We start from the raw sequence: 12,275 nt of genomic DNA, 5'->3' as shown, positions 1-12,275 counted from the left end.
CCACTGCTCACTGACCCTAACCCACTGGGTCTCTGGCTAAGGCAGAAGAGACACACATGTGAGAAGAGGGTGTTCGCTCTGAACATACAGTTTCAAGGACGTTCTGCTCAAATGGAAAGACTCTAGACTGTAGCTAAGACTTTCACTCGTCCAGATATTTACAGTTTGAAGGACTTCCCTCCTGATATTTTTGGCAATAAAGAGAAAATCATTTCTCCTCAGAGCATTTGGAATTGGTAAAATAAGCGTACTGTGTGCAGCTGAGTCTTCCAAGCCTTTGACATTTTTCAGTGGCAGGATGGAAGGTCCGTATGGATAGTCAGACTTGAGGGCTTGAACACTTATGAGTCTTTCCGTCTGCAAAACCTGGATAATCACTTCATATACCACCTGCCAGGAACTAATTTTCTTGTTATTTCATAAAAAAAGATTCCCAGTTTTCTAGACAAGTTGCAAGGACTAACTAACACCTGGAAAAGCTTGTATATCAGCAGACCAGACGTGGTGTAGACGCCAAGCATGGACCGAGTCCCGGGGAGCCCCAGAAGTGTCTTCTCCCTGAGCGACAGCGTTAATTCCTCGCATTGACAGCTATGAGTACCTCTGGGGATTCTCCCACCCCCCCAACACCCCTCTCTGAGACCCTGGCCACCGTCACCTTCTCTTCTCTTCCCGCACTCCCCAGACCAAACATCCCTTTCATCAGGTGGGGTTGGGTTGTCTACTCTTCGGGAAGGAGCGCGCAAGGGTTAATGATGAAAGCTGGTGACCAGGTGGGGCGCCCACACCCGCCCCCGGCCACGGTGGGCGTCGGAGGTGAGGGGGCGCTATTCGGGCAGCAGTGCTCCGGGTGGCGCGCGGGAGAGCTGCCAGGCTGACAGAGAGGCCGGCCCGAGTGGGGGCCTCTCCGTCGCCGCCGCCGCCACCGCCGCCGCCGCCGCCGCCGCCGCCGCCGCTGTGATGCGGAGCCAGTGCTGCGCCGGGCGGTGGAGTCAGAGCCCGGGCGCGGGAGCACGAGCTGCAACATCAGCACCAGCGGCGGCGGCACCTGCACCAGCTCCGGGGCCCCGCGCTGCGCTCTCCGCCCCGCCGCACCCGGGGCCGCCGCCCCGCGCTCTCTATGGATGTCAAGGCGGCCCCCAATGGGGTGGCCACTATCGAGGACCGGATCCTGCGGATCACCGGCTACTATGGCTATTACCCAGGTTACTCCAGCCAGAAAAGTAAGACGCCGCGGGGCTGCCCTGCGCGAGGCGGGGAAGGGAGGTGGGCACGCAGGGGTGCCGCGGGGATGCGGACGGGCGGGCGCGCGGTCCGGACACCTGCAGCCCTGCAGGCGCTGTCAAAGCCGCCTTCCCGGCGGCGCGGACCCTGGGGGAGAAAAGTATGTCCGCTGTCCTCGGTGCTGAACCGTGAGAGGGCAAGGTACCCAGCTGGGTGCGCCCAGGAGTTTGGAAATAGTCGTAGCCTTGCGGGGAGGTGTGGAGGGGACCGGGTGAGCGCTCCTGACTGCCGTCGGCCGGCTCACCCTGGTAGATTTACGCCCAGAGGAGGCTAACATGGCTGTTCACTTAGCGGAAAGTCAGCCCTACGGGCTACATGCCCCGAAAGACCCTACTGCGTGCGGGGCGCTGGGGACTCAGGCTGGGGAGGCTCCGGGGTGGGGCTGGCGGGGGCGGCCGACCCAGACGTGGGTCCTGGCGCTGGTGGGGTCAGCTCGCTCACTCCGGGCTGTTGAGACGCTGCCAGCGCGGGAGTTACTCTGGTTACAACATCTTTAGGAGGTTCTTCACCCTGGGCAGCGAAAAGAACCTGCTCAGGTCTTCGAGCCCCAGAGCTTGCAGCCAGAGACCCGTGCGGAAGACTAGGGGCTTGGCGGGGGGGTGTCTGAGAAGGGGAAGAGACAGGGCCACCCGCACGTCGCGGCCACTGCTTTCTTCCAGCTAAGTGAGGTCATGCGGCGTGGATGCTTTCACGTTTCTGGACCAGTTTTGGTGGGAGGGCGATGAGGTGTGCTCTGCTCGCAGTCCCCCTCCCCCAGTACACAAACCCACTAGCTATATTTGCTGGGATTAGTTCTGCTAGCGACTGAAGTGCAGCTCATTTTTCTCCGAATTGGAGGAGTAGCTGCGGTTTAGTTTCTATGCAGGTGGGCTTTTGCTTTTTTCTTTATCAATGCATTTCTGTCGCAACAGATGGAGCTTAATTGATGTTTTTGCCATTATTTTTGTCAGAAGCTTGGAAGCTCCTAGAAGCATTTCTGATTCGTATTTTTCTGTGACATTTGGGGTGCAATCAACATTACAGTTTCTATGAAGCGTGGGACCCCAAAAATTCTGGCACAAAGACAAGAAAACACCATTTTTTCATGTAACTTTCTCCCCTACCATGCTTCCTCTCTATTGAATAATAATTCAAGAGCTTTGTTCCATGGGCTGTTCTCACACAGATATTTTCTAGTTCGATATTTCATTTGGTTTCAGGAAATGCCTATCTGATTTGGATGGTTTCTCGCTAGCTGTTTTTAGCATTAGGGGCTTAAATTATTCATTTTCCATACAAAAGTAATTATAAAGTGTTAGAATTTTCTGGAAAGAAAATAACACACTGTGGAATGCTCTTTGAAATCCCTGTACTATATACTCAAAAACTTCTCCTTTTTTATTGGCAAAGGATTTCTTTTTTAACCCTGGAAACATAAGTAAAGGAACTAATATACCTTGTGGAAATTACTTGACTTTCATCTTTGAATATTTTAATTAGGAACCATGGGATTCTAGTGGCTTAGAGAATGTAGAAGCTGTGTGTGAAATTAAAAGACTCAGGGTAGTTTATTATTGTAATTTTTATGACAATGGGACTTTGGCTAACAATGAACAACCCAAAAAGAATACTGAAAAAGTGACATTTTAGATAAGGACATGTTCATATTATATTTTTGCACTTGCTCAAATAGCTGCACATGCTTCATTTGCAATACAATAACAGGACAAAAAAAGGGAAGAGCACTGGCCAAGGCTATAACTGGAAGCCAAAAGGGATAAAGATTAACTTGGCATGGTTATTTGTGATGGGTACTTACCTACCTAAGTTTAGACCATAGAGTTAAAAGAGTGAAAGCAGAGAATCTCACAAGAAGAGAGAATTAAGTGATAGTCAGATAAATCTCAGGATGCTCATGCTTTTGGAAGTAGACAAAGATTGCTATTTTGCACAGTGAGAGATTGAGAGAGGAGAAAGCTGGAGGAGGGCCAGGGAACCGAGCACCATGAAATAATCCTGTCCTAATGCAGGCTTCAACTAGTAAACAAACACTGAAGCAAACCAGTACAATATGGTCAATTGATTTGGCTATTACAGAGAATGAGCAACAGCTTAGGGGAAGTCTGGAAAAATATACTTAAAAAAAGGCTACAGTGATGAACATATAATATGTGAAAGCAAGGTGACTTTCTCATTTTCTGTCTGATCACATATGAGGGACAATCTCTAGATATCTATGCCATTTACCTTTTTGGAGATAGATGAGGACTTACATCTAAGAAAATGCACTGAAGATCAAGCCTTCTGTTAATGCATCCTGCTGTTTGCTTGTACCGTGTCCAGAAAAAATTCTAGTAGTCACGCTGATGCAAAAAAAGAAATATATTAGAATTCAGAGAAATGAAGGTACTTTAATGGGCAATAGGGCATTTGTTTTATTTATACTCTTCAATTAATGAACAGTTATTGAGTAAATATAAACAAGAAATCTGGATACAAAGATGATTGATTAAAGGTGGGTGCAGTGGCTCATGTCTGTAATCCCAGCACTTTGGTAGGCCAAGGCAGGAGGATTTCTTGAGGCCAGGAGTTCAAGACCAACTTGACCAATGTAGTGAGACACTGTTTCTATATTTATTTAAACATTTTTTTGAAAAAGATGATTAATGCGTCGTGTGGTTACTTAGGTAGGGAATAGATTCATTCATTCAACAAGTGTTAATTGAACACCGCCTATGTGTCAGGAGTACATCAATGAGCAAAAAAGACGAAAGTATTTTCCTTTTAAGAACTTAAGTTCTAGTGGGAGGAAACAAGACAATAAACAAATAAACAAGTACATAAATTATTTAGTACATTTCAAGGTGATAAGCGCCTTTTGAAAAGTTACAACAGGATAAAAAGGATAAGATATTCTAGGGGTAGAGATTGTCACAATTTTAAATAGGCTCATCAGGGAGGTCCTCATTGAGGAAGTAACAATTGAGCAAAGACCTGAAGGATGTCAGGGAGTTAGCCATATGGACATCCAGAAGAAGACATTCTGGGCAGTGGGAACAGCTAGCGTAAAGCTCTGAGGTAGAGTGCAACTGGCATGCTGGAAAAACAGCAGGGAGGCCTGCATGGCTGAAGTGCAGTGAACAATTGGGAAAGTGGTTGGAGATGAGGTCACTGAGGATCCAGGAATGCAGGTAAAGGAGGGCCTTAGAGGTCATTGTCAATCCTTTGACTTGTATTCTGAATGAAATGAGCATTTGAAGAGTTTTGAGAGAAGAGTGATGTGACTTGACTTATCTTACACAAAGATCAGTCTCACTGCTGTACTGGGACAGGGTGAAAACATCTATTTAGTATGTTATTGTGATAACTTAGGTGAGACATGGTGGTGACTTGAACCAGAGTGGTAGCAGTAGAGGAAGAGAAAGGTGGTCAGAGTCTGCATATATTTGAAATTAGAGCCAATAGGGTACCCTGATAGATTGGATATTGTATCTGTAAGAAAGAGAGGAGTAAAAAATGACTGCATCTTTTCTGGTTTGACTAAGTTTGGGTTGCCATCAGCTGAAATGTGGAAGGTTTCAAGGTAGAGAAGCTTTGGAAAGGGGTGGGGGAGTGGATTGTCAGGGGATAAGGATAACATTTTAGAGATGCTAAATGTAATTGGAGATGTAGAGTAAGCTTACAGTTCAGAGTAGATGTCTGATTGGAGATATAAATTAAGGATTTGCCAGTACTTGGGTGGTATTTAAGGCCTAAGACTAGATGAGACCTCCAAGGAACGAATGCATATAGAGAAGAGAAGAGGCAGGATTGAATGTTGAGACACTCTGACATTAAGAGGTTCAGGACAAGAAGAAACCCATTAAAGGATACCAAGAAGGAGCATCCAGGGAGATAAGAGGGAAACCAGGAACATGTGATACACTGGAAGCCAGTAAATAAAGAGTTTCAAGGGGAAGAGATTAGCTGAGTCCAATGCTATTGAAAGGTCAAGTAAAATGAAGACCAACTGAATTTGACAATTGAAGGTCATAGGTGATCTTGACAAGAATGTTGACAAGAGCGCATAAGGATAGGTAAAATGGATTAGAATGTGTATAAGAGAGAGTTAGAGGGAAGAATTGGAAACTGTGAGTATAGATGACTCTGCAAGGATTTTTGTGCAAAAGGGAGAGAAGAAATGGAGGAAGCAGGCTCAAGAAAGTTTTTCTTTCTTTAAAGATTAGAGAAATAAGAGTATGTTTGCATGCAAATGAGAATGATTCAATAGAGAAAGAAAAATTAATGAAGTTGGAGAGATAGTGTACGGAAACTAGTGCACAAGAGAAGGGACATTGCCTTAGATAGGAACATGGATATAGGGTAAGTTGTGTGGGGCAGGTTTGGGAAAGTGTATAACTGAGATGGTGGGAGTCTTTTGAGGTTCTCTTCTGGTTGCTGCAGTCTTCTCCAAGTAGGAAGAGAGAGTTACCAAATGAGAATGAGGATGGTGGAGGATGTGATAGAGGCTGGAGGAAAGAGAAGGTGCGAACAGTTAAATAGGGAGAGTGAATGGACTGGAGAAGTGTGCTCAGGTTGTCTGGTAGCCTTAAGGGTCCATTTAAAGTTTTTGGTCACAAAGTTAAAGTGAGATCAGCCAGTATGTTGGCTCATTCATTAACACAGCAAAGGCATGGAACAAGTAATGATAAGTATATAACCAGAGTTGCAGATTATCCAATGTATATTTAAAAATAGGGACAAGAGAGTTGTATACAAGAGAGTTGTGTTATTAAAATGGTTGATCACGGAATTTAAACCTGGTAAGCAGAGAAGAGGAAATCTAGATAATTAGGAACAGGGAACAGATGATAGGTTCCATGAATTAGAGGTCTCAGTAGAATCAAAGACTAGTGGAAGTTAGCTGGAAAGGTAGAGGTGGTGGGTTGTATACTGTAAGAAATTTAATTCATTTCCATAAGTCAAATAAAAGGATAAATTCATTCATGTTTTATTGTATTCCATTATTGATATTTTTGGGGTGAGTATTCTTTTTTGTGTGTTTGTATAGGGAAACAATGTGTTGATGTATGGTTGAATTAAACTCTAATGGTTTGGAAATTGATCATATCCTTAAACCTGCCAACAACTGGCTCTGAGACCTGGGACACCACTCTGTGGACATTGGTTTTTTTGTTTGTGAAAAAGAGAGTTGAAATCACTGTTTTAGAACAGTCATGCAGTAGGTCAGCTTTGACAGCTTTCAAAACAGTCCCACCTTCCCTGGAAAGGTATCAGTAAAGGAGTACATTTACTTCACCTGTCTTCACCTACCTTTGGTAAACAGTTGCCTCTCTTTGTTCTGTGCCTTTGTACCTGTTGGCCTTTTGTTTTTTCTATCCCCCATTAGTGATCAGTTTCTATGATCGTTGTCTATTGGGAGCTGCAATTTGTAGTAAATATTTTCTCTTTTACTTTAACACCAGCTCTGGTATCATCCCTACTTCAGAAAGAACTCTACCCACTTCTGGCTTTCTTGGTTCTCTGGGTGCTTGGGCGACTGCTATGACTTAGCATTTCCCAAGGTTCTAGCTTCAGCTGTGTCCTCTCACTGTCTGCTTTCCCTGAGTGAGCTCCTTTAATCCCACGGCATTACCATCTTTGGTGTATCTGTATTTCTAGGTCCACTTTTTCTGAACCCACACCCATATTTCAAAATTCCTTGGCATATTCTACCTGAATGTCCTCCAGGCATGTCACACATAAAACCAAAATCATCATTCTGTCCTTAAAATGTGCCTTTTCCTCCTTATTATACATTTCAGCTTCTAATGTCTATATCCAACCAATTGCCCAAGCCAGAAACTTCGAATTATCCTCAACTTCTGCCCTTTCGCCTTGCCCTATAATCAGTTAATGAATCCTATACGTTCTACCCCAGATAATGTGCTTTCCAGTCCTGCAGTCACTGCCTTCTTCCATCACATCTTTTGCCCAGCCTCAAGTCCTTCCAATCCAGCATACACACCTTAAAAATATTTACTTCTCCACAGTGCAGATCTGTTCATCTCACACCCCTGATCAAATATGTGAAGTAATTTTTCACTTTCTGTGGAATGAAGTTCAAATTACTTAGCATGCCACAATCTGAACCCAGCTTATATTGTTCTATTTTAGCACACATTTCTCCCCCTTACACCACAATCCTCTAATTGCCTAATATATGCTTAATGCAGAAAATCTGGAAGGCAGAGAGCAACGAGAGATTAAAACAAAATTACTCATAATTCCACTACCAGAGGTATTAGTGTTAACATTTTCGTATATATCCTTTCAGTCTTTTTTATGCCCATGGACACAGCAAGTGGCTTTTATTTTGTACTGAACATTTATCTCGTTGGTCTATATTGTTTGTAATAACTTAAATTTTCGTGTATGCATGTAGTCTTCCACATATGCAAGCACTTTAATCTACTTCACCAATCACTAGTTGGTGAAGTATCACTAGTTTATTTTTAGTCCAACTTTTTCTTTCATTTCTCTTGCTCTCTCTCTCTCTCTCGCTCTCTTTCTTTCTCTTTCTGTCCCCAAGCCCCCTTCCTTTTTAAGAGATAGGGTCTTACTCTGTTACCCAGGCTGGTAGTGCAGTGGTGCAATTATAGCTTACTGCAGCCTCAAACTCCTGGGCCCAAGCCATCCTCCCACCTCAGCCTCCTGAGTAGGACTACAGGTGGGCACCATCACACTCAGCTAATTAATTAATTAATTATTATTTTTTGTAGAGATCAGGTTTTGCTAGGTTGCCCAGGCTGGTCTCAAACTCCTGGCTTCAAGTGATCCTCCCACCTCGGCCTCCCAAAGCACTGGGATGACAGGTGTGAGCTACTGCATTGGCCCACCTTTTCTTTTTGATCTTATATCCCATAGGATCTTCGCACACTCTGACACTGTGGTCATACTCTCATCATGCAGCTCATTGTTTTAATGACATTATTGTGCCCATGCTCTTTTGCTTCTCAGTGCTTTATTGCACTTTGGCCCCAGTGCTCCCTCTCTGTCTCCTTCATCACCCTGCAGAAAGCTCCTATTTATCTTCAGAAGTGCAGTTTAAATGTGCTGTCCTCTGTAAAGCTTCCCAAATGCCCCAGGCTGGCTAATCCTCCCTCTGTGCTCCTGTAATGCTGTGTATTCACCTCTGCTCCAGCATTTAACACACTATTTTGGGCTTTTTGCTTTGCACAAAACTATCTCACCCATAGAGCTTGGGGAGAGCCGGGGATTTATCTTTATTTATTTTATCTTAGGCAAAGTAGTATATTCTGTTGCTCAATAAAGTTTATTGTGCTAACGAATGAAATATTTAGTTCCATTTGAAGAAATTAGAGAGCTAATTATTTTCACACAGAAAAAGAAAGAGTACATGATGGTAGTAGTGATTAGAGAAAAAGAAAAAAATTACCAGCAATGAGTGAATCAAATAAATGTACTTTAAAGAATGAGAATACACTAAATGGTGTTTTATGATCATTTTACCTGCCTGGTTGTAGCTTCTGCATTTCTGCGTCCTTACTTCCTTCTTAAGATTTTCTGTGCTGCAATGGGGGAAAAGGCATTTTTTTTTTTTTTTTTTTTTGAGATGAACTCTTGCTGTATTGCCCAGTCTGGAGTTCAATGGCATGATCTTGGCTCACTGCAACTTCTGCCTCCTGGGTTCAAGTGATTCTCCTGTCTCCACCTCCCGAGTAACTGGGATTACAGGCATGCACCACAATGCCCAGCTATTTTTTTGGTATTTTTTAGTAGAGACAGGGTTTCACCATATTGGCCAGGCTGGTCTCAAACTCCTGACCTCAGGTGATCCACCTGCCTCGGCCTCCCAAAGTGCTGGGATAGCAGTCATGAGCCACGGTGCCTGGCCAAGGGAAAGGCAATTTTTAAAAAACCACAGAGTAGAATAAAGTTACTAAATCATAAGAAAGAAAATGTGATTTCTCCTCTTTCTTCTTTTGAAGTTGTTAGTATTGATCTTCCTGGTACAATATTAATACTGTATAACTCTTATTCACTTTAACTGGAAGAAGTTATGAAATTCTCTATTACTAGTGAAATAAATGCAATAAATATCTTTCCTTGTTCACTTTCTGTTTATATCCTGAGAGTAAGATTTGTGCTTCTTTATGTATGAGAGGAAGTGTTTTGTAAACAGTAACAAATAAGTACTATTAATATGTGGTTTTGAGAAGTATTTTGTAATACAGTTTTAAATTAGAACATATAAGATCTATGTTAATACTAAATATTATTGTATATGCTATTGATGTTAGATAGTGTGGTAGTTTTTACAGTGTTTATTCTGATGTGTATTTTGTATTTAAAATATAAATTTACATATAAACTGGATGTTTGTAATGCAAAATACTACTTCCACTAGCTAATACTTGGATTTAACATTACATTTTAGATGTACTTTATTTTGAAAACCTATCTAAGACCTGGTTTGTGGCTACAAGTTCTAATGCAAAGACCACAAACTTTGGCAATAGAAAGACCTAGGTCTATACTCCTGCTATGCTACTTGCTAGCCATTTTTAAAAATATACTTTAAGTTCTGGGGTACATGTGCAGAATGTGCAATTTTGTTACATAGCTATACATGTGCCATGGTGGTTTGCTGCACCCATCAACCCATTACCTACATTAGGTATTTCTCCTAATGCTATCCCTCCCCTAGCCCCCCACCCCCTGACAGTCCCTGGGGTGTGATGTTCCCTGCTCTGTGTCCATGTGTTCTCATTGTTCAACTCTCACTTATGAGTGAGAACATGTGGTGTTTGGTTTTCTGTTCTTGTGATAGTTTGCTGAGAATGATAGTTTCCAGCTTCATCCATGTCCCTGCAAAGGACATGAACTCATCCTTTTTGATGGCTGCATAGTATTCCATGGTGTATATGTGCCACATTTTCATTTGGGTTGGTTCCAAGTCTTTGCTAATGTAAGTAGTGCTGCAATAAACATACATGTGCTTGTGTCTTTATAGCAGAATTACTTATAATCCTTTGGGTATATATCCAACAATGGGATTGCTAGGTTAAATGGTATTTCTAGTTCTAGATCCTTGAGGAATCGCCACACTGTCTTCCACAATGGTTGAACTAATTTACACTCCCACCAACAGTGTGAAAGCATTCCTATTTCTCCACATCCTCTCCAGCATCCGTTGTTTCCTGACTTTTTAATGATTGCCATTCTAACTGGTGTGAAATGGTATCTCATTGTGGTTTTGATTTGCATTTCTCTGATGACCAGTGATGGTGAGCATTTTTTCATATGTTTGTTGGCTGCATAAATGTCTTCTTTTGAGAAGTGTCTGTTCATATCCTTTGCCCACTTTTTGATGGGGTTGTTTGTTTTTTCTTGTAAATTTGTTTAAGTTCTTTGTAGATTCTGGATATTAGCCCTTTGTCATGTGGATAGATTGCAAAAATTTTCTCCCATGCTGTCAGTTGCCTGTTTACTCTGATGATAGTTTCTTTAACCTCCTCTCAGATCAACAGTTTTGTTCCTGTAAAATGGGAATGATAATAGTTGCCTCACAGGTAGTTGGGATGATTATGTAAGATAATATTTATTGAGTGTCTGGAACAACATCCAGTTCAATGTATGGAAGCTATTATAATTACGAGGAAATGAACAGAATCAGTTTTGTGACTTCAAAGAACCATGCTCACTTTTTGCTTGTAAGTAAATGGTAAGTCATTTTCTGGTCATACCCATAATTGTATTTTAAATTGTTGTTATTAAAAATTATGCTACAGCAATTTAAACACAAGAATAAATTGTCCAAGTTCACAATGGCTTTTATTTTTGGTTGTTACTTTCTACTCTTTACCAATTTCTGGCTTGTCTGGTGCTAAAACAGAAAGGGGTGGTTCTACCTGGATTGCCTCTTGGGATAGCTTATTTAAAATGGACTGCAGGCCATCTGTGATGAGGTGATTCCAAATGGGCTGAACCAAAAGAGATGAGGCAAATTGACAGCCAGTGAGTGACAGAATGGGTCTACATGTCTGCAGATGCATGCAGGTACTCAGGCACCAAAGTAGGGTGAAGTTGGGAAAGAGGTAGCAGGGAAAGGTGGAATCTCAGCTGAACATGGATAGCTTGGGTGGGATGGGGTAAAGATGGGACAGTGAGGACAAACAGGTGGGGAGGAACTGAAGGCTAAGGGTTAATTTGGGAATAGTCCATTGGAAGTAGCATTGTTTCTTTCATACATGGAGTGTTAAAGAGACAGTTCTTTTTTCACTATGTATGTAGCCACAAATGTAACAGACAGCCTATTTTATGTTCTTCTTTGAAAAATATATCATTATGTTACAAACATATTTACATGTTTCTACATAGTTTTTGGAGTTATACTTTTTTAAAAGTATAAAGCATTTAACTACTTCAAGACACAGAGAAATATAAAGAAAAATGGAAATGATCTTGTTACCCTAACACAAGTACTATTATTTTGGTTTATTCCTTTCCAGCTTTCCTAAGGCATACAGGACTTCACTTCTTGATTTATTGAGAAATATAAACTGTAGCTTAGTTATAATACAATTTTGTGTCCTGCTTTTTTTCCCACCTAACATTTCAGGATAAGCATTTTTCATTTATTTTCATTTATCTGCTTTGAGAGGCTGGAATTGGATTCTCCTTTCAAAGATCTTGGCTTACAGAATTTGGCAAGCTGGTTCTATGCCATTTGAGACTAAGTAAAATGGAAAGATGTGGAGTATTAGTGATGGTTTGTTTGGTTTCTAGTCACGAGACTCCACTTGAACTGGCTTAAGCAAAATGGGAGCTGTTGAAAAGACACCGAGGAGTCTCTCACGGGTTTGAAGGGGAGGGATAAGATGGTGTAGGCTGAAATCAGGTCCTGGAGGGCTGTGGGGAAAACAGGAAGCCTTCTTCCTCTGTCTTTCATCTCTTTTTCTCTGGCACATGCTCCCCATTCTAGTCTCTTGCTTCAGGCTGACTTTCTC

General features: G+C 42.2%; 1 protein-coding gene across 1 annotated transcript in view; it reads left to right on the top strand.

Annotated features, from left to right (window-relative positions):
- Positions 1 to 829: 829 nt before the first annotated feature.
- SLC35F4 (solute carrier family 35 member F4) overlaps positions 830 to 12,275 on the top strand; it is a 300,118-nt gene continuing 288,672 nt past the window's right edge. The window contains exon 1 of the mRNA XM_007986795.3: positions 830 to 1,223. Within this exon, the coding sequence (XP_007984986.1) occupies positions 1,121 to 1,223 (103 nt within the window). The 5' untranslated portion in view covers positions 830 to 1,120. The remainder of the gene's footprint in view (positions 1,224 to 12,275) is intronic.

This window comes from Chlorocebus sabaeus, chromosome 24, assembly GCF_047675955.1.
Source record: "Chlorocebus sabaeus isolate Y175 chromosome 24, mChlSab1.0.hap1, whole genome shotgun sequence".
NCBI lineage: Eukaryota > Metazoa > Chordata > Mammalia > Primates > Cercopithecidae > Chlorocebus > Chlorocebus sabaeus.
Note: the sequence above shows the minus strand (reverse complement) of the source record. Positions and strands in the feature narration are given on the sequence as shown.